The sequence below is a fragment of the Tuber melanosporum genome (genome assembly GCF_000151645.1).
Source record: "Tuber melanosporum whole genome shotgun sequence assembly, scaffold_36, strain Mel28".
NCBI lineage: Eukaryota > Fungi > Ascomycota > Pezizomycetes > Pezizales > Tuberaceae > Tuber > Tuber melanosporum.
This window is the reverse complement of record NW_003299041.1, coordinates 119874-146746: the sequence shown is the minus strand read 5'-3', so window position 1 is coordinate 146746 and position 26873 is coordinate 119874. Positions and strand designations below refer to the sequence as shown.

Below are 26873 nucleotides of genomic sequence, written 5' to 3'. Positions count from 1 at the left end.
TCCCTTCCCTGCGACTAGCTTGTCTCCGGCATCCAACACCCGCTGAGGAGACCTCGATGAATGTCACTTCCCATACTCGGCTTGCCGCTGCATAGGGTACTTCTTCGCCGTCCATTGAGTTATACGCTACTCTCCCGTCTCGATTGGATTGTTCAAGGTGGATGTTTGGATACTGGCAAATTACAGGTGAAGGGATTGGGAAGGAATTCTGCTTCAGAATTGACCGAGGGGTGTGGGAAAGGAAAGGCCGGCCTAGAGCGGGAAATCGATGATGGAGACTTTAAAGCGGGGGGCGGTGTCAAGGGTAGGAACGCGGCCCAGAACAAGAATTCGAGAGAGAATCCCGAAAGGAAACTCGGGGGGCGGGCGGCTGGGAAGAAGAGGTGGGGAAGGGATGGAGTTTCTAGTTCCAATGGAGGGGATGATTCGTTACTCTCCCTACTGAGGAGCACCGGTCACGCAAGAGACATCCCTCGGAAGGCATCGGGCAAGGTTGACCTCTCGCACGTGGATCCTTTGGAGCCTAGGCGCAGGTCTAATAAGGACAGATATCGGCTGGCTGAACCTGGGCGAGCGCTGAAAAGGTCATACTTTGGGGGGGTGAAAGTGAGGTATATTGATCAAGATGGGATCCAGAGGGAACGCTACTCGCTAAAGAGCATCACAATGAGCCTGATTTATCATATATACAAACTTTACCCTCACTCGTCGTTTAGATTTCCAGTGCTAGAGAGTGCGGGTAACCTCAGTGAGGATCATGACGAGATGGTCCTTCGAGGGGTTTTCACCTCCGGTGCTAGAGACTATTTAGAGCAGAGGGGATATACACCTGAGGATGTATTAGTGTGGGCATGGGTTCTCACTGCTAGAGATGGCGGGCTGGCGGGGCATAGATTGGATTTGGGCACAAGGGTTAGGAACGAGATGGTGGATAGATCGTTAGAGGAGCAGGATATTCTGGATGCCGAGCTTCCGGGAGAGGAAAGAGTTCAATCATCTCATGGCGGTGAAGATCTTGACTCGGACGACACAAAGAATATGCAACTATCATCGCCCCGGAATACAACAGGAGCAAGGCATACATACCGGATTCCCCCGTTTCTTATCTTATTTACGCTCCGGCGGAAGTACTTCATTCGGGACAACGTCCGAGCTCTCTTTCCAATGATTGAGAGCGTGCTGTTCCCATCCAACCATCTCTCCATTTCCGAAGACAAGACGACGGTTCTCCTCCTCCTCCGCTTGCTTCGGAGAGTACGCTCGACCTGGCCTCCCGCTATCTCTATAGTCGCCAAACTTCTTGTAACACATCTTCACCGGCCAGACACCTCAAGACCACGCTCTCCATCTCGATTAACCAGGCTCTATAACCGCCTGTTGACTTGCTTCTCCTTACCAACACCCGACGGACCCTTCGCTCATCTTCCGATCCTTCAACGCAGCCAGTTTCTGATCCTGCGCAAGATGGCTGCCATGGGTATCCCTCTTGTAAGAGAAGGCTATCGAGCGATAGTAATTGTCCAACTGGCCCATGCTAAAACACCTCCCGAAAAACAGACCGTTCGGGATATGGTCACAACCTGGCCACCCTGGCCGTTTGAAAGGGATGGCCGGGAGGGTCTCCCACCCCGAATCTCTCGTGCTGCTGAGGTGATTCAGCGGATGACAGAGGCAGGCTATCCCCTCCATGATTGGGAATACTCGGCCCTGGTTCTCGCAGGCAAGGATACGGACAATACACCTACCATTCAGACTAGAACGTTTCACCTTAGACTCCGGCACCTCATCTCGTCCTCCCCGACCTCCATCTGGGCCTCCCGTATCCGTGCTACCCGTACTATAGACGAAGCATGGGCCATATTCCTCGACTGTAGGCAGAACGGCACGATCCCTCGTCGTGATGTTTGGGAAGAGCTCATTGCAAAAGCCCTTTACGCCGAGAAACTCACCCGCCAGCAGATGCACGCGGACTGCATTAAGCGGAAAAGGCCTCTCTGTGAAAAGCCCCGTCTTGACACTCTAAGCCGCCTGCAAAGGGAGAGCAACTACCGCGTCGTCGCAGGGGAGGCAAAAGAAGTCCTCCCGCCCCCGAGGAACATCAATGAAGGTGTATACGTCCCTATCCCCCCACCAGACACAGACGAGCTATTCATGATGATGAAAAGGGACAACGTCCCTCCAAGTCCCCGCCTCCTCGCACTATTAATATCTCATAGCAGCGACCTCAACTACGCTCACCGGATACTAGAGACATGGGGCTATCCTCTCCCCTCCCCCTCCCCCTCCGCGAAGCCCACAGACCCGCGCATCCTAACAGCATACATATCCCTCCTCCTCCACCGCAGGAACGACGAAATTGAATTGGCAATCCGTCTCCTCCTAGCGCATAAACTAACCTACACCCCAGCATACAACGCCACCCTCACGCGACTCGCCAGAACACTTGACTCCAGGAAAGCGAACGACAAGCCAAACCGGATTCGCATAATCTGGGAAGTATACAAGAAAATGACCCGCCTCGTCAGCGAAGACTCGCAAACGTTGCGTGCGCTATGCGTCGCCGCGGAGAAGAATATCCGTCTGGGGGCAAACGTACTCTGGGACGGCATAGATCCGGTAGACCAGGTCATCCACATCTTCGAAACAAACATTGGCCTACACAAGCCGAAACTACTAATCGCGGACGAGGAACTGCCCCCGTTACTGACGCCCTCGCCTGCTACTTTACACGCATACGTCCGGCTACTCGGCTTCTCGAGAAGGTACCGTGATATCGGAAGGATTATCGAGTGGGCTGCTGCCGCGGACTGGCTGGATGACGGCGATAAACCGATGGCCAGGAGGGTAATGGTTGCCGCGAGGGTGTTTCTGGAAGTCCCGGCTGGGAAACAGGGAGAGCAGCATCAGCAGGGGGAGGAAAGTGAGGATAGTGTTAGGCGGGAGGTGTTGAGGGATATTGGGATTTTGGTGCGGGAGTGGCCAGATGGGGAGGAGGTGGCGGAGTACTGTCTTTTGGGTGGGTTGAGGTGGATATCGCCCCAAGTGGGGGATGGAAAGGGTGGATGTACTGTAAGTTAAATGAGGTCTTGTGCGGTATGATAAATGTTAGATTTCTGGGGGTTTGGGGATCCGGATGGTATTGCTTTGTGCGAAGGGATGCAAATTTATGGATGGAATATTTACCTGCTGTGGTAGATATTAAGTTAGTCTAACACTCACTGGACATCACTGCGGCGCCTGATACCGGTATCTACGAATGGTACGGTAGTCCGCTTGATCACTAGACTAATCTAATCTTGTCCAAACTTATGGACTTGGCTAACCCTAACAAACCCGCTCCTAATCTACCAATCGTCTGCAGTATCATACCTCTACGGGTACTCGTACGATTCAGATGAAGTATTTACTCAGTATACGTGAATAGAAAAAAACGACTTTCCTCTAAAGCTTCCCAGCTTCCTCAGCGGACCCTATTTGCATTCCCTTACTCCTACCTCTTAACTCACGGTCCAAGTTACTCCCGCTGATGCACTCCAATCACCATTCCTCCAATCCTAGGTTTCTGGGTGCCAAGAATCAGTGAGTGATATTTCCTAATCGACCCAGTAGCACTTACCCGAGTGACTCGCAGTCTTCCTGAAACCTCTCCAACGCCTCGGGCACTAAGAAAAGCATTCCAGAAAGAGAGACTTTTTTCACCGCCGCCTTGTTTAACTTTGAAAGCGCTTGCCCCCCCACCGCCCTCAGGACTACCGGTAGGAAGTTAGGACACTGTAGATACTTCTGACATCACCAGTACGTTATCCCAATGACGTCACAAGACTACTGGCACTGTTCTCAATAATCAATCAACGAAGGAACCACCCCAATCGCACTCCAACAGCTACAGTATGGAGAAATGCCAAAATGGGATATAAACTCCCAACCACCCTCAACTCACCACCAGAAACCCTCCCCCTTCACGCATCACAAAAGCTACGAACATTAACTTAATCCCCGCAACAACAAACGCACGTCCACCGTAGCAACAACAACAAGGATGACAGCCCTCCGCTCCCTCCTCCGCTCCCTCCGCCTCCCAAAACCCACCCGAACCCTGACCACCACATCAGCGCTATCGAGATCCATAGCCGACTCCGCCAAAGAGGCCGTCAAGACGATTGACCGCGTGGCGGGGAACGCTGCGCTCAAGGGGATTGAAACCGGCGAGGCGATCGCCGAGACGGCGAAGCAGACGGTTTCGGGGACCACAGCCCGAGCGAAGGGGGTTGGGAGTGGGGTTGCGGGGAAGGCGAAGAGCACTGCTGCTGAGGCCGCTGGAAAGGCGCGTGAGGTTGGGGGCAAGGCCGGGAGGCATCAAGAAGGAGGCGAAGAAGGCTAGGGTGGATGATGTAGAGCGGAGGGTTAAGGGGGCTGCTAGGGAGGGGTTGATAGTTAATTGGTTGTTTTTCTTCCTTTCCTTCTTTCCTTCTTGCCTTCTTTGGGTTTTTTCGTCATGAGGTGTAGGTTTTCGAGGGGGAATATGAGATACTCGAATACAATATCAGAATTTTGTGTTACTACGCTAATCTGGGGGGGGGGGAAGCTGGGAAGGGGTGTGAATTTTTGCGATTGCTGTTAGTCATGCCGTTGCCTATGGATACCGGTACTCTGCTCTGGCCTTAACTTCCGCGGGGGGTTTATAATAAGGCCCACATTCCCTTGGATGCGGGTATGCTGTTTGCAGACCTCCGGTTTCTCCACCTGTTATCAACCCAATCTCGGATTAGGGCATCAGCAGGAAGTGTCTATGTGTGAAGGGAGGAGATTCGTGTTCCTCCATCCCCCACTTTGTAACCCCTTCTGAGGACACAACTGTCGGGAATGGTGTTGCCGGAGGCTCGTCTTGTAAGTGCTGAGAGGGGGCGTTGTCACCGATACTACAAGTTGTGGGAGGAGAGTGGCTTTATATAATCAATACTCACTGTTTGCATCCCATAAGTGTCATACACTGCTGGACCAAATTCAGGTCTCCGTTATATGTTTAAAGAGTGATGTAAGGGGTAATAACACCTTATACTAGACAGAATGAGGGTCATGTCACAGAATATGGAGAAAGAATCATGAATCATGCTTGTACAAAATATTGTAAAATTCTTAAAAAAAAAAATATTTAGATGAGTTTATGTTCTCTCAGGCACACAATTATCTCATATCAGTACTTTCAACATCTACTGTCAGGCTGACTGATAGTTATATGATAGATATTTTTCTTGTTCTGATAACATGTTTATTTTTTTTAATATAATACCCATAGCAGAATGATCTATTTTTCTTACAGCATAATAATATTATGATGATGGAAAAAATATATTACGGAAAGTAACTGTTCAGATGGTGTAAGGTGGATTGAGGGAAAAAAATATGACAGCACCTGAGTTTGGTCCAGTGGTGTATAGTTTGTGCCGTACCGTATGATAGCCGCTTACGTGCCTGACACTCTCACACAGGTTACTGCCTCTTTGACAACGCTGTGACGTGGTTGACGATTCAAACCCTTAAGCTCACACATTGTCACTCGAGAACACCCACAATACACATTTCGGCTCTCACCCTCTACAATCTAGCTCTAGCTATATATATATCATTACCCCGGTTATCCCCCAGTATTTACAGAATTCCCCTACTAAACAATAGTGATTACCTCCCCTTAAACACTGGCTTCCTCTTCTCCCTGAAAGCCCTTAACGCCTCATCCCGATCCTCCGTGGCAACCACCCCCTCGTAAGCTTCATTCTCCGCCTCCTCGCATCCCCCCTCAACAGCCCGCTTCCCCATCCTCAATGCAAGCGGCCCACCCCCACAAATCTCCTGCGCAAGTTCCACCGCAACCCTCGTAACCTCCTCCATCCCGTCCCCACATTCCTCCGAAACCTCCACAACCCTGTTCGCCAATCCCAACCCCAACGCTTCCTCAGCTCCCACCCTCCTCCCCGTAAAAATCAAATCCTTAGCCCTCGAAAGCCCGATCAGCCGTGGGAGGCGGTATGTTCCGCCAGCACCAGGGATGATGCCCAATCTAGTCTCTGGCAAACCAACCTGCGCACGGGAACCCAGGACACGCAAGTCCGTTGCCAAAGCCAGCTCAAGTCCCCCGCCCAGCGCCAGTCCACTGACAGCGGAAATCGTGGGAATCGGCAGGGCGGAGATGTCCCGCAGTGCGCCTCGAAGGTTCGCAAGGAAAGTGGCTGTCTGTTCCGGGGTGAAGTTTGCGCGCTCCTTCAGGTCTGCGCCTGCGCAGAAGACGCCTGGGACGTTGCTGGCGAGGATTAGTGCGCGGGTGGGGGAGAGTGGGGCTGGGGTGAGGAGGGGGGCGATGTGCTCGCAGAGTTCTCTGAGGAGTGCGCTTGAGATGGCGTTTTTGGCCGAGGGGCGGGCGAGGGTTAGAAGGGTTATGTGGCCCGTGTGTGCTGCTGGAATGGTGGTTTTTGTGATTAGGGGTGGGGTTGGCGTTGCAGTGTAGGCTCTTCGGAGGAGGAGGGGCCGGAGGAGCTGGAGAGGGTTATATCTCATTTCTAAGAGTCTGTTTTAATTTTTGTTGTCTGTTTTTTCGGGTGTTTGGTAGGTTGAAGTTTGGGGAAAGGGGATTGATGGTATCATAATAATATTATTATGATATCATATGATGGGATCCCGTGGGGGGTATGGGGCTCTGGGGAAAGGCCCCTGATACTGATAGAGGTGTTTTCTGTGTGATGCTGGGGGCTTTGATAGTGGATTCTTATAAGGCTGACGTTCGGAATGGACCGAGGTTTGAGCCGAGGGTAAGCGAGCGGTGGCGTACTATAGTCCGCCGGGGAAAGGGTTTAGGTAAGTTTGAATTGTACAGTACGAGTATCATACAAGTATGATACTCGAGTATGATACGATATCATCTCTTTCTATCCGGGGTTCATCTATCTTTATAGATGCAATATCACAGGGTTGATAATTCCTCACTGGGGATCTCCTTGGACCAACTGATCTGGCGAACCAGGCCGTGATGACATCCATCGCAAAGAATCTCGCCAATTCAAAAAAAACCCAGCACCCGAATCCCAATGCTATCATACCACATAATACCTACCCCCTTAGAAAACGCCTAGCGTGCCTGGGAATACGAGTACTATATCATAGCTCCCCAGTGCAATTATTTGTTTCGCTACCTTGCGAGCCGAAAAGGGATGAGCAAACCATCGATTGCCAACAAAACAGAAAGGCCTGAGCTCCGCTCATCTTACCAGAGCACTGCAGAATAAGCCTATGGGAGATTATTTCGGGCATTTCCTTCTTTTGCAATGAGAGTTGTTGGGCTTTGAGAGAGGTTTCTATTGCATCCGGTGGTTTGTTGACAATCCACACTTTGTTTTGGTAATTGCAAATTTCTTATTTTTTTCAATCACACAAAATCACCCGCTGCTTCACAAGGCCCCAACTGTAAGTTTACAAACAGTCCCAAGTTACTGTATCTGATACATATAATGCGATAGAGCACGGTAACTTGCCGTAAATTCGCTAGACGCCGTCGGTTGGGCAGCGATAAAAATGCACCATCAACCCCGGCATTGCGAACGAGAACATTGTGGCTCCAACTCGGCTCTTCCTCAGTGGAATCCTCTGCGTGCTGTATTCTTCTTCGAAGCCCCATCCCCAAGTCCTTTGTCTAACCGCCTCCCAAATTCTGCAGGTTGGCTATCTGAAATCCAACTGGTTATTAGGAAGCTTAACTGGTCAGAACTCTATGTGGGATGGGCTCTGATGGCGAAAGACCCTATTATTGGGCATCGGATTTATATTATGAGATACCCTTTTTTCTTTCTTTTTCCCCCAGTATTATACCTTACAGCTGTAATTTACGGTAGGATATTAATACAGTACGACTCGATACGGGACCCCTCTTTATCATGCCGAACAAGCGATCATTCCTGCTATCCCCCCCCCCATAGGTGGTTGCCCTCGTATATTGGCAGATCTTGTGCTGGAGCAACTGGGATTGGGAGTCAGTAGGCAGTGTGCTCGACGACCTTTGATGTCTCCGGAATGGGAAACAAACAAGTGATTCACTTGTGGTTATGATTGATGTCCTCAGACGCTAGATATTGCCGGATCTACCATAACTTGGGCCATCGACACGAAACTCGTGTTCCGGGGACTTTTTAAAATTGTTTTTTTTTATATTATTTTTTGTGACCCCGGCGTTAGATCCAACCCTTGGATTTACCCCAAAATGCGACGGTAGTGCAACGAAACCAAGTTAACGATGTTAAAAACACAGGATAACTGCTGAGCCAGCGGATTTTAAAAAAAAAGAAAGGAAAAGAAGGGCGATAACAAACGTCTCTTATCTCAGCCCTTCAGCAATGGAAAACTAGAGAACCAAAAATTACCGTGAGTCCCGCGGCCCCCCCCACCTATGGCGAAGTCTTGACTGCCAAAAAAATACCGGTAGTCTAGATATTCTGTTAGCCACATCCACCATACTTTCCCCTACACCCTACGTCCCTACCCCCTACATACACGACTACAGTACAGTACATGCGGAACCCCACAGTACCGGCACTGTACTGTACCCATATATTAAGAGCGGCCAGTGGCCATTGCACGAGTTATCACCCCCTGTGCTAATCCCCGGAGTTGGGTGATTAGTTTACTTGGGTCAGGTGCTGTTTGTCGGCGTGCGTACTGTGCTGGTGTAGCACAGCACCGCTTAGCCTGGTAAGGGTTGGTTACAGTAGTACGATGTTGTGTGCGGTGGGGAGGTGGTGGACTGGCTTGATGAAGGTTTTATTGAAGATTAAATCCATGCCGAGGGATAACTTTACGTGGAGTGTTGCCGGTATGTTCTACGCAGTACTGTACGGGCGGTAGGGAGCCCATGTTACGGTTGGAGTATGGTAGGTGTTTTACGGGATTCGAAAGCGCACCCAGGGAATGGGCTCTGGGGTTTCCATTACGGTGCTCAGCTTTAGTCACCCGTCTTGGTAAACGCTGCCACTGCCCGAACACCGGTACGGTGTGTCCGTGCAAAAAGAGGGTCAATATGTGGAGACTTGTGAACCGATCGAAGAAGCAGGAACGGATGGATCCTGGAGTCGAACTGCCGGTAATCCACTTCAATTAGGCCTCGGCAATTCCGGTTTTAGAGCAGCATGCTCCCCACCGCCATCCTACAGTAGATATCTCTCTCCCGTGGTGTTACTCCAACGCTCAAGTACAATACTAATCTAGACTACCGATTTCGACAGGCATGTATAATAGGTCAGAAGGTCTACATGCTACGATCGGGTAATATACTTGGTTGGAAAGGAACATGGATACCGGTATCGTATCACTACGCGCCGTGAGGAGTTTTTGATCTGTCGGAGTTAGGTAGGGGTACTTTACAGTTCGTACGATTGGGGCCTACGAGCACCCGCACAGGATGGACTCTGATGGGGCGATCAGTTGTCGACACTTCCTCGAGTACTTGGAGGGTTAGGTGGCGTCTGGCCTTTCTAACGGTAAATCATCTATCGTACTGTATTTACCAGAAAATTAAATCCCAATTTTGTTCTAATGACCTTGCAAGACACCCTTCGAACCTGTTTGGCCAATGCTCTACTCTAGGCTACTCTTTGGGGTGATAAGCCGGTATTATACATACATCCTCAGAACGGTTTCCCAGTAATCTAGGATCCGCCACCCCTAAAACTGCGCCGGCATTCTGTGCGGTACAGCACTCGAGTAGAGTTACTGAACTGCAGCCATATATACTTGTACTCGAGTAACTGGGGGGTTGACCGGATAAACCAACAGACGGGAACGGTATTCGGACGAGCGGTGAAGTAAGTTGTCTCTAGAGTAGATATTTATTTGTTGAGTCCCGCATAGTTAAGATAGGAGTTTTTTTTCTTCTCCATTGCGCTGATTTCTCAATATCACTAGTAGCTGTTCAAAACTTTGCTCTCATCAGCAGAATACCATATATGTTACTAACGCTTACCACTCTCGAAGGCCGTGTTTTTCCAATAACCGATATGTTTGTACCCTTACCTCCACTTTAGACGAACACTGCAAGTATGGTAATAACGAGTACTGCAGGGCTGGAACCACTGAATATGATTATATTATCTGCGGGTTAGTTGCGCTCTTCAACCTTTGTGTGAAAGAGAGGGAGATAGAGAGAGGGAAAATTGACAATTCTCGGCTATAGTGGTGGTACTGCTGGCTCCGTGGTTGCTGCAAGACTGGCCGAGTCTCGCGATATATCCGTGCTCCTCATCGAAGCAGGTCAACACAACTCTCTCCTGGAGAATTCGCACATGGTTGGGGGGTATCCAAACTATTTTGAGTTTTTCTCCCCGGAGCAGGCTAAGCTTACGGAAAGAATAGGTTTTCCAAACTCTTTGACACTGACACTGACTGGAAATATCGTCAGGGAGCCTAACCCCGGTCTTGGTGGTCGTCAAGTAAAGGCTACCAGAGGCAAATTCCTGGGTGGATCGGGCGGGTGCAATGGGACTTTGTCCATCCGGGGGACAAAGCAAGATTACGATGATTGGGAACTTCCCGGGTGGAGTGGAGATGATGTTTGGAGGTGTATTGAAAAGGTATGATATGAAAGCTAAGAGATGAGGAAGTGAATTCAGTCGTCAAGAAAGACTAAGCAGGTTTGCAGGCAGAGAATTACCATCCCAGCGACTGGATGAAGCACAGCCCAAAGGCCCACGGGACTTCAGGCCCTCTAGACACAGGGCCGTATCCCCTGGCCCCAATATCAAACATGGTAATGGATTCGTTCGTTTCCAAGGGCATCCTGCTGGACCCAGACATGTTCAGCACGGGCGATAACCCCCATGGTTGTGGACACATTGTAAGAACGACATACCAAGGGCTGAGGGTCACTGCGGCGAACTATCTACTAGCCGCAGGGGACAACCTGACATTGAAAACGGAAACCTTAGTTGACAACGTAGTTTTCGACAGGAACATTAGCGGTGAGGTTCAGGCTACAGGTTTGAAAGTGATAGAAAGCGATGGAAAAATGCACAAATTGACCGCCAGAAGAGAGGTAATTATTTCTGGAGGGGCTTACTGCTCCCCCGCGATACTCCTGCGCTCCGGCGTGGGCCCCAAGGCAGAACTTGAAAAGTTGGGGGTAGAAGTGATTATTGATTCGCCCGGCGTCGGGAAGAATCTCATGGACCACCTCGTACGTAACGCTACCTATGTCTCAACATATCTCGTGGCTTCTAGTTCAAACTAAACATGGAACAGATCGTCTTGATATTCTATGAGGTAAACAAGCCAGGGCTGACCCTCGACAACCAATTATATCCTCCGGGCGCCCTCGAGACATCGTACAAACTCTGGAAAGAGCATAAAAAGGGACCACTATCTTCATTTCCATTCGGCGCCTGTGCTTACACTCACCTCGACGAACGACTCTCTGACTCTGCGTTGTGGAAGTCCGCCCCCGCGTCTGCCTGGGCGGGACCCCATAGGGCTCACATCAAAACAGCCAAACATCGAGCTCTTCACCACAGAGTGTTACGGCGGTCCAAAACACTCGTTTGCGGATTTCCCACATGATGGGAGGTCTTGCTTTTCGATTATCCCGGAGCTGTTTGGTCCACGGAGTAGGGGCAGTGTGAGGTTACGGAGTAGAGATACCCGGGTCAACCCGGTCGTCGAGCACAACTATCTCTCCGACGAATTGGATTTGGAGGTTCTCGCCGAGGCGTGTAGGCTCGGCAGCGAGATCGTGATGGAGGGGAGCGGTGCGAGAGATGCAATAAGTGGGAGTTGGCCGGATAGTGCCACACATCATAAGCTGAGGACGAGGGATGATTGGAAACCGTTCGTGAAGAAGAATGCTACTTCATGTCTACCCTCCTCGCACCGTTATTGTTCGTGGACGTCAGGTCAACGATGACACTAGGCTACCACCCCGGGGGAACCTGTAAAATGGGGAAGGCAACGGATCCTCTCGCAGTGCTCGATGAACGCCTCAGAGTCCGTGGTGTGAAGGGACTAAGGGTCGCCGATACGAGCGTGATGCCCACCCTCAACCAAGGGCATACGCAGATGGCAGCTTACGCAATTGGGGAGAGATGCGCCGAGATTGTAAAGCAGGGGGCGTAGAGTATCGCTCGGAATCTGGAGGTTAGATTGCTGATGGACTAAGAAGGGATAAGTCATCGCGGTCGCTGTGGTCGAGTGATACGCTATGAATGCTCACCAAGGATTGTATGCCTTGTTGAAAGGTGAGGCGACTTTTCCTGGGGCCTCGGATTTTCAGGTACTACATGATTGGGAGCGGTTGGGGCTTTATTTAAGAGGCAGAATACGTATGCGTCCATCGTAGCACGGCGGAGAAAGTTAATGCGTTTGTGGTTTTTCTTCGAGGCACTGTTTTGCCTTCTCTTTTTCTGTTCTTCATGTTTATTTTTTATTTTTTTTCGCACATCCCCTACTCAACGCGACTGCCTGCCGTATCATAGTAGTCTTTCCACACACTGTCCTGCAATACCTCTCCCGGTATCACCATTTCGGAAGTGTAGGGGGAGAAAGTGTCATAAAACGTAGCGTCTATGATACGATATCTCTTTGATAGTTGCCCTCTCTAATCTCTTGCTGTGCCTGCCTAGGGTTTTCCTCTTTCCACAAACTTCGAAACCTGAATCCTGGATTACGGAGAGAAGGAGGTCACTCCAGAACATACTTCCAAGTGGCTCCTGGCTCGCCAAGCAAGTGGCACCAATCAGTCGGGGGGCGGTGGGGGGCACAGTTAAGTTTCCCTAACATTCGTGACTCCTCTCCTCTTCAATTTCAAATCATCAGGTGACTGTTACTGTGAGATATTATGCATTACGGTAGGCCCAAAAGCGAAAAGTCATCATTACGCGTGGCGATACTCGAAAACTCCCCAAGGTACTTATTCTTCCGCCTTCACCACGAATGGATGCCTGGTGTGGAGTGGCCTCAAAAAAAAAAAAACCTGTATGATCCTCGAGTATCATAACACGACTGGTAGACCGGTAGGGCAGGGTAGAGTGAAGAAAAGGAAACGTTACTTATGATATCACGAACACTGCCATACAGAGCGTAATAAACTTCGTACAAAGTACGGGTACGAGCACCTTGCATTATGTTTGTACGATCATAATGATAAAAGAAATGTACTCGAGTACCCCCAGTCAACGTTATGGACATTAGACCCGACAACATCCATTCCACAGAAGAGTAAATCTGACAAAGTAAAAAAAACTAACTAACTCTGGAGTGTGCTAGGGCATAATGGTGAAAGCGTGGTGTGGTATTTGGAGAGGTATCATACTCGAGTAGTTGCTATTATCAGTATCTAGGGGTTTGTACCATGGTATCATAGCTGGCGATGCCTAGTAAGGTGGCGGGGGGCACATCATGCTTCCCCTTGTTGCTAAGATTGGATTGTAGCTGGGAGCCGCCGGGATGCTACTATGCCTAGCTTACCTAACCACAGATGGTGAGGCTTTGTTCATATTTTGCAGGGCGAATGGCGTACATCCAAGTATCATGATTCGACCGAAAACCGTCAATACTTGTACTTTTTTCCCCTTTTCTTCGTCTTACTACTCGGGTATTTTGCGTTAACTAGTAGCGCTACACGCCACTCCAGAGACGTTCAACCTGAGGGGCTTATCCAGGTTGTGGTGGTGGCAGTTGTGGGAGAAGAAAGTGCACTTTTTCCCCACACAAGAACAGGGAGTCTCCCACAATTATGATACTCGAGTGCGTACTCGAGTAGACAGCTGCCCACACACAAGGGAGTTTTTTTTTTTTAGCAGGGCGGTTTCAACGCAAGAACACACATTACACAGCAGCATATGATCTCCTCTTCTCGCTACTGGTTTGGAGAGTTCGCTACAGGATGTGAGTATTACCGTGCCGTGCAGTACTCGAGTATCATAGTTACTGTGAGGCCGAGGGGTATCATGTGGGGAGGGGATGTACCAGTAATTGAGTACAAGCACCGGTACTGGTATGATACAGTAGTTCCCACGAATCTTAACATCCCTGCCCATTGCGGCTATACTCCATACCCTTGACCATCATACCGCCACTTTCTCGAGGGGGGGGAAGCATTAAAGCTGAAATAGAAATATTATGATATGGCCACATCTTGATCACTATTTTCTTCACTTCAAATGTTGTAAAAAAGATTATATATAATCCTGTATGATAGCCACTTGCTTACCCCCCCCCACCCATCTTCATTCACCGCCCCCCCTCTCTAAGTTACTCTGGAAAAACTCTTGAGGTTCCCCGACAAATGGTTTGTTGCTCCTCTATCCACCCACCTGTTTATACATATGCGTGTTTAAAGTTCTGACAGTGTCGACCGATTGATTGATTCATTGATTAGGCGTCGACAAAGCACTCCAGTATTGGAGTTAAGCTCGTATGGAAGGGAGATGATCCCAAGGTCGAGTAAGTCAACTGCCTCTTTTCGCTTCCATCTTCCATTCCTCATCTCCTATTCATCCTCGCTAACCAATGAACCCAACACGACAAACAGCATCGTGGCTGTTCACGGCCTCAAAGGCGACGTATACAGAACATGGACTGCGAAAGGGACCGAGCCGGACGAAAAAGATGTCTTCTGGCTCAAAGATTTACTGCCCGGGGAGGTACCCAGCGCTAGAATTTTGGCCTACGGCTACGATGCGGACCCAACCAAGATGTTTGAGAGTGCCAGTACCAATATGATACATCATCACGCGACCACGCTGGTTACAGAGCTGCACTTTTATCGGAGGGTTCGTTTGGCCGGTGTTTTTGCCGCGTTGCGGCATGCTTGGAGGGTCGTTGACACTGACTGGTGGTATTCTAGAAAGCGGGCGAGAAACGGCGACCGATCGTTTTCATCTGCCATTCTTTAGGCGGTATCATCGTTAAAAGGGTATTGCGTCTCTTCGTGTGTTCTGGGCTTCGGGCGGGCAGAGACTAATTTTATAGGCGCTGATCCACTCTGCCAACTGCAACCTTAGCCATAACATCATGTTTCGGTCTATTAAGGTTTCAACCTACGGGATTCTCTTCCTCGGGACCCCGCATATGGGCGCCGATCTAGCGCGGTGGGGAAAAATGGCCGAGATGCTCGTGCGAATGGTTTCGTCCAAGAGTTGGGTCGATAGCAACAGCGTGCTGATCACAGCTCTCGAGAAGAATAGCGAGACCCTGCAGAACATCACCGATGGGTTCTTAGGGATTAGCAGAGATTTCCGGTTATTCTTTTTTTGGGAGGAACTCAAAACGGCCATTCCGGGAATGGGGCCAAACTTGGTATGCGCCCTTCGCATTCAAGCTTATCTAAAGGATACAAGAGCTAACGGGTCGGGATAGATTGTTGAGTATGCATCAGCGGTGCCAGAGGCTTTGCCGGACGCTGGCAAGGCATCCATTCACGCGACGCACAGCGAAATGTGCAAGTTTCGGGACGAGGGTTCTCCGGGCTGGAACACGCTCGCGGGTTGTTTGTGCGATTTTGTCGCAGAGGCTCCGACGGTTATCGAGATGAAGTGGATGCAAGAGGATCGTCGCAACGTCCAGGCGAGGCATGATTTGGTTTCTAATATAATCCAGTACGATATCCATGCTGATGTTGGGTTATCCCCTCCGCCCATTATGCCGAGGACTAGAAGCCCGTCGCCGGATGCGGGCACCGGTAGGAGAGTTATAATGGGACAAGGTGACAGAACTATAATGGTACAAGGTGACAGAATTACAATGGGGCAAGGTGACAGAGCTACAATGGCACAAGGTGATACACTCTTTCCGGATTCTGTATCTGAGCCCGAGGATTCTTCCCGTAGATCTTCCAGCCGCGAACGGGTTTTTCGGTGGATTTGAGTTTTTATTATCTCCTTCATTCAAGATTATCTTTTAAGCATATCGAAACCATGTTTTTCTCAATTAGTTATTTCCTAACTGACGGTTCATGAATGTACGTAGACGTCCTTGAACCTGCTTTGCTAGCAATTAAAGACACCCCCTTCGCCAAACCGCTATCGCTACAAGAAAACAAATACTTCGAAGGTCGAGAAGAAGCACTGTTCAGATTACATGCGATCCTACAGTCGCCGACCCAGGGCGCAGTGACCATCTCCGGACTCAGCGGCGCCGGAAAGACTCATTTGGCAAGGGAGTACTTTTTCAATAGGAAAAGCCACTATCGTGGGGGTGCCTTCTGGATCGATTGCAAACCTATGATGCGAACGCTTTCTACCGAATGTCTAGATTTGGGGTTTTGTATGATCGCCGAAGAACTGGGACTTCTAGGCGAGTGCAGTGGAAACAGCAGCAGGGCTAGTTTGAACGACGACCCGAAAACGACTACTCGGTTGCGGGTTATGGGGTGGTTTCAGAAACATGAGGACTGGCTGTTAGTCCTTGACGGGGCAAACGCAGAAACGGACGGAGAGGTGGACTTGTTAGCGGAATATATACCCAAGAGTAAAGCGGGAAGTATCATATTGACCACTTTGAACTCATCTTTCGCAGGATCTGCCCGGCTAGGTGCCCCGGAGAAGCTAGAGTTGGAGCCGGTTACGGACGACGAAGCCATCAGGATGCTGTTGCACTACGCACAAATCAAGAACCCATCCGATACAGAACTTTTGGCGGCAAGGCAGCTAGTACAACACCTAGGACATATCCCACTCACGATACACTCTGCCGGGAGTTACATCAAGGGGAAGAAAGTCTCAATATCAGATTACCTAAGAAAGTACGAAAAGCGACCGTTTGTGGATCGGGAGGATCTAGAGCCTTTCCACATAATTTTCGACCGTCTGGAAGAGCACAGCGATAGGTACCAAGAAGCAAGGAATCTATTATGCCTGCTAGCCTTCATGCACCGGGAGATCCCGTTTCGCATGCTGAAGCCAGGAATGAGAGAGTTGCCGCCTAGTGTCAAACTGATGGCGAAGGACCGTGGACGACGGGACCTGAATAACACTATTGGGCATTTGCTGGCGTACTCACTTGTTGACCGGTGTGGCCAGCAGGATGAGAATATCCAGGTGGATACGTTAGTCCTGCATAGTGTCGTCCAAGATGTGTGTATTTCTCGGATGCGAAAGTCAGACGTCAGGAAGTGGCTCCAATTTGCGATCAAGATGTTTTGCGGCTCTTTCCGTTTCATGGAAGCTTACAAGCGTTCGGACGCAAGGTTCTTGGTATCGGATTATCGACGGTACGAGGTTCATGGGTTAAGGTTGCTGCAGCATGCAAAGAAGCGGGAGGTGGACACCCAAGACTTGGTGATGGTATTGGACGATCTAAAGACTGCGATAAACGACGATCAGGCGGGGGCTAGGTGCAGTATGTTCCGTAGTGGTAGCACGAGTGATAGTGCTCCAGAGACATCATCTCCGGAGAGTTCCAGGAGGCCAACGTGGGAGGATGACACCGTCCATGATGAACCGGAGCTTATCCAAGACTACGACGAGAGGCAATCGAGACCACCTACGCGTTCGGGGGCCAGTTCTAGAAATCCCTCTGCCACTCGAAACTGGAATATACCACCCCTCAGCGATGACCACGCCCACGATTCCGATTCCGAGGAACTCTGGGGAGAAACACCAAGACCAAGACTGAGCCCCCGCCCTTTAATGCCACAGATAGACCAGTCACGTATTGAATACAGGTACAAGCCAGCTAGGCTCCCGAGCGCCTGGGTTCCGGGACAAACGCACGTCCAAGTCCGTGCCAAGCCACCAGATTCACAAGTCACCCCGGAAACGGTGATATTCAGTCCCACGACGCAGCCCACCTCTACATCAGCAAGCTCACCACAGTCACCAACAGAAGCAGCAGGTGACTCCCCCTCATCGCCAAAAAAGGGCGGAATATTATCATACGTCCAAGCACTCTTCAAGGGAGCCTGGACACCCGGACCCCCCATTCCGACGACCACGCATTCAGGACCCCAATGGCCGAGTTCCCCCACTGCGCAAGAGCTCTTGCACAGGTCAACATTCCCGGGGAACCCCCCCCCAGTAGGAGCCACCGGCCACGGCTCCCCACGTCCCCACTCGCGGGGTAGGACCCCGCTCTCCGACCTGGATCACCTCCACCGCCCGTCCCCATTCCCACCCCACATACCTAACCCCGGCCATGATCGGAGCCAAAGCCTTCCCTCCCAAAACGCGCACCCAAACTCCCTCCCTGCACGTTCCGGCGGCGACTTCCCACTGCACGAAGGCAGCCAACCGCGAACCCCAATAAACTACCCGGGCGAGGGCGGATACCTGGACATGCCATTGGCGGCCCCGCATCCGTTCTCACCCGGCTACGCACCCTCCCGAGATACCGACCTATCCTCCAGCCCCATAGCCCGCAGCATCGTTGGACCACGCTACCGCTCCGCGAGTCTCGCCTGGTCCGAACCGATCTTTGGATCTCCCCCTTCCCTTTCTTCCTCTACGAATACACACCACGGACTATCATCTCACGGGCCCTCCGCATCGCCGTACTCCCCGCTGGGGTCGTCTTTTGGCGCGGCGAATTCGGTCAGCATGCGCCGGGGCAGGTCCGGCGGTGCCATCGGTGCGCGATCGCCCAGGATTGCGATGCTGCAGGCGGCCGACTCGCCGGGGCATTCTGCTGCGCAGATGACTAGAGTCGTATCCGAGCCTGTGGGCCACGTCGCCGGCAGCGGACCGGGAAGTCCGGGGTTGGGAATCGGCGGCATGAGTATACCGTTTGATGCGATCCCGCGGGTCATCGTTGCGCCCGTGACCCCGGATGGCGAGAGCACTGGCGGGGTGTGGGGGTGGAGTGGTAGTATTAGCGGGAGAAGGAGTAGTGCGCCGGATGAGCAACTGAACGGGAGTGAAGATGTTGGAAGCGTGGAAATGGCTAGGAGTCGGAGTGATCCTGAGGCAAGCACCGGGGGGTGTGGTGGAGTGGTGGGTGAGGGGATGGAGGCTATATAAGTATTTTCATTTTGTTTTGTTTCTCCTTTGGGTTGGTGGATTGAAGTAAATTGTCACTGGGAGTCCGGACTTGTGCGATGGTGTTTGTTGGGTTGGATTGGATTGTTGAATACGCTCCCTTCATTCCCTTCGGTTTGACAGGTAATTCCTTTCCCTCTTCTGCCTTTTACAATTTCTTAGTTTTTGGTCATGGGCTTGCATACTGGTTCGCACCATCCTCTACCTCGAGGAGACGGAAAAAAATGTTATCATATTTCTTTTCATACATTTCTGTGTTTATTAGTTTTTTGCATTTGGCGCTAGATCGTGTGTTTATTTATTTTCGTAAAATTGAATGTTCTGAAGTTATCATATTGCTCCCATTCTTGGTTCTGTAGGTTGGGGTGCGGTAGAGGTGAGAGGCATGGGTGCTCACTTAGATAGCTGACCCTGCCCTAGCCCTTGCTCTAGAAGCGTACAGCACCGCAAAACCTAAGGAGCAGTGTCTAACCCATCTTATCTGAGTTGCCCACCTCACCCCAAAAACTTTTCTTTCTCTCTTTTTCTCTCTTGGCAGAGGAAGGGGGGGGGGGTAAAAATAAGAACGAAATGTCATTGGGGGAATCAATAGCATGCCTGGATCTTTTGGTAAGGCCACGGCCCGCCAACAGCGCGACAAAACCTGGAAAGGTGGGCGGAACGCAAGCAGGGAAGAAAGAGAAACCGCCGGAAAACCCCTGCAGGATCTGTGATTTCATCCCAGCGCAGTTTGGCGTATGGGTGAAGATGTAAGTTACTACCTTGTAGTTATGGGGATATTCAGTATTATTTTTTTGTTCTCATTCCACTCGTTCTATAAAGTTATGGAAATTCCGCATCTAGATTTGGATTGGTTGTTGCTTCCTGCTTAGAGGTTCTGGTCTTTTTCCGTCTTCTGCTGTTTCTAGGCTGCTCTTCTCTTTCCCGCGAGTGACAGAGCGATCTTCTGGATGAGTCGCCACCAGCTGGTGACTGGGATACCGGTACCGACGGAGAACATCCTATGCGTCAGCAAAGTTGCCCGGCAATGGATGACTAGACCCGGTCCTAGGGGGGGGGTCGATCAGTTTCTACTCCCGTTCTCTTCAGGTGTGAACCCCTGTTCATCAGTACTCACTCGACTGCGCGGTGCACAGCTATGCTTGTAACTGGTTAGTCACGGGGTGTGAGCCTCGTTATATCGGTGTTTGGTGTCCCATATGAACACCTCCTCCTACCGTAGGGTTACCCGCCACCCACCCTTCTTCAGCTCTTCATGATAATTATGATATCGTACCTTTTCCGGAGCCTCGGAATGGATTATTGACATCATGCTACGGGGCTCTGCTGCCATGTCCTGGGGTGCCTGCCAAGAATGTATCACAACTTAATCATCAATAGCCCTAACCCTACCACAACATGATCCACATCCAACGTATCATACCGGTATCATACCTGGTGAATCCACAGTTCACAGCAGCTCCCTCTCCACAAGGTAATTTACTCATTCTGATCTTTTGAAACTCGGGGTCAAGAGGGCCGGAGATAGATAATTCTTTCACGCCACCTCTCCTACGGCGCGGGTCTGGTATCATACCGGTAGACTACCCAAGCCGAAGTTGCGCCACATCCGGTGACGAAGACCCCGTTTCAGCCGCATAGCAGTAATTTACTTGCCGTGTGTTGTCGGAGCTATAATTCAAATATCCGTGCATCTCTTTTTCTTCTCATCCTCTTCTCTTTCTTCCTTCTTCACCCCCTTATCCAGTTCAATTACCAGTACGGCGTAGAGAGTCCCGAACAGCAAGTTCCCACCAACAATGGCGGCCATCCAAGCAGACTCGTTAAGCCCCATAGTGGACCTGGCGGACCACCCACCCCAATACATAAACCCCGACGCCCCCGTACTATCCTCCTTAATGCTATACATAGTCCGAGTTCCTGGCAGTCAAGACCTCTTCTTGACAACCCTTCACCCACTACAATCCACCGTCACGGCAGAAGACGTGAACGCCTGCCTATACTACATCCACGTTGAGCCCGTCGTTAACACAAGCAGTATTTCTCCGTCCACCCTTTCACCACCGCTACCCCGCCCACCCTCTCACCGCCGGTGGTCTTCACAATCCATAACGAGGTCCAGGCATCCTTCCCGCTCCCCGGCACGTCCGATTCCAACCATGACGATTGTACGCCGTGATCCGGCAACGGGCGCCCAGTGGAACGTGGCGAGAATATCCTCCCCCAGCAACGCGGAGGAAGACATGCAGAGGATCCTGGTGGATATTATGACGGCGGGGTATCAGCAGTTTGTGGAGCCGACCGTGGACCCGGACGAGCTTGTTTCTATCGGGTTTAGACGGGAAATGTGGATGGAAGGGGCGGGATTTTGGTCACGGGTTAAGAATATCGGGCACAAGAGGGGGAGGAGCACAAGCACCAGTTCTGACCCCCGCGAGAAGGAAAGTGCGGCTGCGACGCCCGTGGGGGAGAAAATGAAAAAGAGAGGGTATGTATTTGATGCACTGTGGAGCCCGGGAAAGGGGGAGGAGCGGGGGAGATGTGGGTTCAAGGATGAGGCGGGGGGCAAGTTTTTAAAGGTATGAACCATCCCACCACTAATCCCTCCTCTATCTCGGAGAAGAAGCTAATATAATGAGCAGTGCAAATACTACCCTCCAACACGCTCTTCGAAATCCTCCCTCCTTAGCGTGCTGGAATTCAAACCCCCGTCCACCACTGTCCTCTCCGCTGCGCCCGGGAGGGAAGCCCCCGAGGTGATCACCAGCAGTAAATCGAAACTAGGAATGTTAGTCTGCCACAGCGACGGGCTCTACATGATGGATTTACTGGTGGCGGCGAATATGGCGGTATTCTGGAAGCGTTGGGAAAGTTGGGCATTGGAGAGGTCGGCCTTGGGCGGCCGTTAATGAATTCGTTTTTATTATTTCCCCGGCCCGGTACCGGTATAGGGTGGGTCAGATTGGACGGACCGATGAAACCTTTCGGCGAACAAAGTGAGGTAACTATTACGATGACACGATGCCAATACCGCAATAGAATAACTCAATATACGAAAACCTCTATTCCAACTAATGCCTTATTCTAAACCAAATCCATCTCTATGAACATTCCTTCAATTCGCACTGCGCTAGTAAAGCTTCTGGAGCCCCATTCATCCCTTGGAGTTGTTTTTACACACACAATCCCGCACCCTTCTTACTGTGGTGTGGTAGCACCAAGCGCCATACCGGTACTCGTGCTCGTACATATCATACTAGTATACTTATCGCAAAACGGTAAACCCCACAATCCAACCCAATCCAACCAATGCACCGGGGAAGAATCAGCGCACCCCCAAACCCACCGCTTGCGCCTTACCGTACGATAAATACTTGAGGACTAACCAACCAGCCCCGCGCTCGACCGATACTGGAAGCATAGGGTTAGTAAGCCATTGTTTCGCAACCGCGCGAGTATGTCGGAGGTGGCCGGTGAAAGCGGGCTGGGCTCGAGGGTAGGCTCACGAGTGAGAATTTGTGATAAGGTGGATGTGTTGTGATTGTGAGGGTCTTGTAATATATAAGATTATTACGACGTATGATACTGGATATTCATATTCCAGGGCCCAAAGCACTCGATCCACCCTACCGCACTGAGAATTATTGTCACGGTTAATCTACTCGGTTGGCGAACGGGTTGTTGATTTCTAAGGCGCTGGATTGACCGACTCCTGCGGCAAGGATAGTTTGTGAATATTTGCTCTCGAGACGGCTACATACTGACCTTCATTCAACACTAAACCCTCCAAATCCTTCAGAACAACAACGGCTTGGACTTTAGTTACTCCCGACGGCGCATCGAGAAATATCACCCCGGTTCTCTCACCTTTGGCCCGGTTTGCTGGGTTGTATGCTCCCACTTGCTTTTCAGGTTCTACCTTCAACTGATAGGACTAGGGAAATGCATGTGAATTCTTCGCCGGCGCCTGAATCGCGAGATGTGGAGCGTAGAAGCCGGCCAGTCGGTGAACAATTGGGTATTGGTTGAATTTAAGTTAACAGGTCGATAACCCGGTTCACACTCTCGCGTAATTCCTGATTTGGGTCCTGTTCCCGTTCCTCATCACCCCTTGTCACTACTCCACCAGCTGTACTGGTTGGCTTTACAACCCTGCTGCCGCCCTGCCCGTGAATTTCGATATCTATGTCTGTTGCTGCTCATTTGCTGCTTCCAGGATTGGATTGATGCAAATGCTGAACGGTTGGAGTGCTTGGTACTGGGTGCTGAAATCGTGGCTGATCTCACCCATGAGGTGTGTTCAAATAGGTCGCCCAGGGCATGTTCAACACCGGAGCATTCAATGGCATATTCCAGCTGGGGCATGCCAGTGTCTAGCGCGTTGATTTGGTATTGCAGTGGTAGAGCAATCGGTTGCGCAGTGTTCCGAACCGTTGGGTCCGGCCGCCGGCGGGCTTGTATTGTCCCAGGCGTCATGGGCATGGGGGGTAAGGATAGCAGGGCACGGTGTCTGTCTTCTATGATACAAATGACATCTTCTGGTGGTATTCTGCAGGGCCCAGCCATTACCTGCAGGGCCCGACCGTTACCTACAGTGCCTGCCCGTCACCTGCCATCACCTGGGACCTGGCACATGCCAGATCTCAGGAAACCCAGAGGGCCCGTTGTCTGTCCCGTCCGCACCTGGAGGCAGGAGAACTGGACACTTGGGTTTACTGTGCCCAGACACAACCCCCGCATGCGCAGTCGAAGCGGAGGTAGAATGAGTTGTGGATGGAGGGTGGGTAGGAGAGGGGTGGTTATCATTACAAACAACTCTGCAATTCAGAAAGTAAGAGAGAAATGTACTAAAATTTGGCATGTTTACTCATAGAGTTTGGCATCCTCTCATACACTACCATCCATCCGTCCGTGCCTGATGATGGATGGACTGAACGCTTGGGTTTACTGCCAGTATCGTACCGCTGCTGTTGGGCCAGAATAGCACCCGCTGGCTGCCCGCACTTGCCCTTAGCATGTGCTTGGAATCCGGCATATGGTGATGTATCCGTTTCGTGAAGCAACTCCTGCGATTTCTCCTAGGATTTGGTCTGCTTCGCGATTTGAGCATCAAAACCTGTGAAAGCTGATTAAAACAGTTTGGATCCCGTTAACGGCCGGTTGTTTACCCACCGGAGCACCATTGTCAGGTACCGTATGCATGCAACCAGGTGATTAGTTCAGCACTGTTTGATGACAAATGAGAAAATGGCAGAGGAACCGTTGGAGTCTAAATATATTGGGAGGTTGCTCAATTCGACATCACGGATTTCCTCGGGTACTACCTTCGTATTATATTTTGTATAAACTTGCAAAGTAATTGAGGCATCATAGTTGTGGTGGGCGGGGTTAGCGGCGGTCAGGTGGTACATCAGATTGTGATGGCGTGGGGGATTGAGTTAGTGAAAGGGTTTCAACATCTGTACAGTCTCTTCCGGCGTTGCGAGATTCCCGAGTCGCGAGAGTGGCGCTGCCGCTTACTGTCTTGGCGGCCAGGGCTAATTAGTTATCAGCACATGTGCTCCACCTTCTCTTCACTCAATACCATCATCGTCAAATACAAACAACACCAACAAGACAACACATCCGGAGCAACAACACATTTCATCCCCTCTTGCTTAGTGGACATGAAGGTAATTAAGAGGAAGAAAAAAAGAAAAGAAAAAAAAAGTAAGTCCAAATTAATACCTTACAAAAAGGCCAACAAGCTAATAAAATCTAATTGAGCATTGTCTGATTCAGACCATCATGTTCAGCAACATGCCCAATACTCTCATCACTGTCTATGGACTCATCGGCCTTCTCATCATCCTCACCCAAATCGCTATCGTCAGTTACCTCTAATCCTTCTTGAACGAACTCTGCGAACTTATTATCTAACAAGACAATCTTATCCACTACTCCATTAATCTTGACTTCAACTTCCTCAATTTTCTGATGCAAGACTTCATGGCTGAGTCTAATTTGAGATCGAGGATTCTGTTCTTTCTCTGCCATTTTTCGTATCTTTTTATACACTTCACTAACAATATCTTTCCTCCAACGTCGCAGATTATCTGCTATCGTAAAGGCTTGTCTATGGGTGGGAATCTTCTTCCATGTACATGGCTGGTCGTGAGCTTTTTGTTTCTGTTCTTCAGCTTTTTGCTGAAGTCATGCCTCCTCTGTCTGATGAATCTTTGCATGGGCAAACCGGGCAGAATAAATCAACCAGATAAGCTTAAACTTATGGATTCAAATCTTAGATGGACTAAGAGAGAGATTACTAGCTAATTGGAATAGGTTATCACTTAATCGTTTCAGTGAGTTTGGAGTTATTGGTGTTGCTGGAATCCCAGGTGATAGAGCACGTAATAGTGGGGTTTGGGATCGTCACGCTCAGTTTCGAAGAAGGACACTTGAGTTGTTGGTTGATGATAGGATAGCTTGAGATTCCAGGATATGAATTGGTTGGGATTGGAACGAGATGGACAGCACAGGGAAGGGACTCTGATATATAGACTTCTTCAATTTTGGATTAGGTGGATTATAGTACATGACTTTAGGATCGGTATACTTTACTGGGTTATATGCGGGAACATTTTGAAGTGCTATATATTTGTTGAGTGAGTTGATGCCAGTTGTTGTAAAAGCTGATATAACATTTTGTACTGTAAAGGCATTTTCTCGTGCCTGCGACAGGAACTACCAAAAGTTGGCTTTTGATACTTCATAGTATCCATAATGAAATTCTTTTTCTAGAACTTGAGCATAATAGTTCTTGTATGGTCTGAAGATTCCAACATCTAGTAGTTGAAGGAGATTTGTACTATGTGGAGGTAGACAAAATGCGATAATACGATTATCAATGCAGTACTATGAAAATCTATAGGATATGTGAAATTCATAACTATCAAATATAATCATCCAATACTGGACATTTACTTTCTTTACTGATAGGCTTTGTGAACCAAAGTGATGCTTTAGATAACCCAACCCCATCTCATTATCTGTCTATCCATTTGGAGAATAGCTGCAAAGAACATCTCCTGTAAAAGGTAGAGTTGGATCGAACCATCTAACTCTGGATTCCTCTGCCTTGTAGATAATCATTGGACTAAGATTTCCTCCATCAGCACATATGGCTTCAATTACTATTGCCATTTCTCAGTTTCTATCTATTGTACATATTAGCAGAGTGAAAATATTATTGCACATTTGTTGATATTCGAAAAGATCTTTATGCTCTATTAAGTTGTAATTCTCTAATATTAACTACAACTTTTTCTGAATGGGATGCATCCATAAGAAATCCGATTTCATCGAAGTTGTATAGATTTTCAGGATGCACATTATGGCAGTTTATAAGTTCCATTAACTTAATTAATTGTATTAGTTTTAAGTCATAAATAAATATTATAAATAAAATCAAAATAACTTACACAATTAAAGTACATATTAAGTACAATAGGATTATTTGCCTGAACAGCACGGCAGTTATCGATCTGCTTACTGAATGCACTCGCTAACTGGTCATGGCATTTAATAAAATCATAAACCCAATGCATTCCAATGATTCCTTCAGGCCTTTTTAATTGTAGCAAACCTTGTAACATATCCCTTACCACTGCATGTTACGCAGGCTGAAGCCATGAGCTCAACAACTACATCTATTCAGAATAGCTTTCTCCTCACTTACTGTTAATTTACACTTTTTTTCTATACTCTCTTTCCTACTTCCACGACCTCTGATTGCATAGCACAAGGTTGAATATACAATACCATGGGCTTCAGCAATTATCTTCCAATTCGGAGTAAGACCATCATGCAGTTCTCTCTCGATTCAGGTTATTGCCA

The 26873-nt window shown here is 49.6% G+C and overlaps 6 protein-coding genes; 5 read left to right on the top strand and 1 right to left on the bottom strand.

The window, feature by feature from the left end:
• Window positions 1–60: 60 nt before the first annotated feature.
• Window positions 61–3332, top strand: GSTUM_00007429001 (uncharacterized protein; the record flags this gene model as incomplete). XM_002839413.2 has 1 exon in its annotated part: window positions 61–3332. The coding sequence occupies one exon, from the start codon at window positions 61–63 to the stop codon at window positions 3076–3078; it is 3018 nt and encodes a 1005-aa protein (XP_002839459.1). The 3' UTR covers window positions 3079–3332.
• Window positions 3333–5598: 2266 nt separating this feature from the next.
• Window positions 5599–6712, bottom strand: GSTUM_00007426001 (uncharacterized protein). XM_002839412.2 has 1 exon: window positions 5599–6712. The coding sequence occupies exon 1, from the start codon at window positions 6550–6552 to the stop codon at window positions 5680–5682; it is 873 nt and encodes a 290-aa protein (XP_002839458.1). The 5' UTR covers window positions 6553–6712; the 3' UTR covers window positions 5599–5679.
• Window positions 6713–10076: 3364 nt separating this feature from the next.
• Window positions 10077–11589, top strand: GSTUM_00007425001 (uncharacterized protein; the record flags this gene model as incomplete). The annotated part of the gene is made up of 5 exons (XM_002839411.1): window positions 10077–10134; window positions 10211–10330; window positions 10390–10607; window positions 10676–11209; window positions 11275–11589. 5 exons carry the CDS (start codon window positions 10077–10079, stop codon window positions 11587–11589), a joined length of 1245 nt encoding a protein of 414 aa, XP_002839457.1.
• Window positions 11590–11764: 175 nt separating this feature from the next.
• On the top strand, window positions 11765–12141 carry GSTUM_00007424001 (uncharacterized protein; the record flags this gene model as incomplete). Its single annotated transcript, XM_002839410.1, has 2 exons — window positions 11765–11882; window positions 11939–12141. 2 exons carry the CDS (start codon window positions 11765–11767, stop codon window positions 12139–12141), a joined length of 321 nt encoding a protein of 106 aa, XP_002839456.1.
• Window positions 12142–13865: 1724 nt separating this feature from the next.
• Window positions 13866–19333, top strand: GSTUM_00007423001 (uncharacterized protein; the record flags this gene model as incomplete). XM_002839409.2 has 8 exons in its annotated part: window positions 13866–14033; window positions 14225–14314; window positions 14405–14469; window positions 14558–14798; window positions 14873–14941; window positions 14998–15324; window positions 15385–15706; window positions 15994–19333. The coding sequence occupies 8 exons, from the start codon at window positions 13866–13868 to the stop codon at window positions 18978–18980; spliced, it is 4269 nt and encodes a 1422-aa protein (XP_002839455.1). The 3' UTR covers window positions 18981–19333.
• A 1408-nt stretch (window positions 19334–20741) lies between these two features.
• On the top strand, window positions 20742–21980 carry GSTUM_00007422001 (uncharacterized protein). XM_002839408.2 has 2 exons: window positions 20742–21577; window positions 21641–21980. The coding sequence occupies exons 1-2, from the start codon at window positions 20798–20800 to the stop codon at window positions 21905–21907; spliced, it is 1047 nt and encodes a 348-aa protein (XP_002839454.1). The 5' UTR covers window positions 20742–20797; the 3' UTR covers window positions 21908–21980.
• The last annotated feature ends 4893 nt before the right edge of the window (window positions 21981–26873 follow it).

What these genes read in the sequence shown, in the direction of transcription:
- GSTUM_00007422001 (XM_002839408.2), top strand. Translation starts at nt 20,798, where the DNA reads ATGGCGGCCATCCAAGCAGACTCGTTAAGCCCCATAGTGGACCTGGCG. An exon ending in CGGGGGGCAAGTTTTTAAAG is followed by an intron (nt 21,578 to 21,640) that starts GTATGAACCATC and finishes TATAATGAGCAG; the next exon opens with TGCAAATACTACCCTCCAAC.
- GSTUM_00007426001 (XM_002839412.2), bottom strand. Translation starts at nt 6,552, where the DNA reads ATGAGATATAACCCTCTCCAGCTCCTCCGGCCCCTCCTCCTCCGAAGA.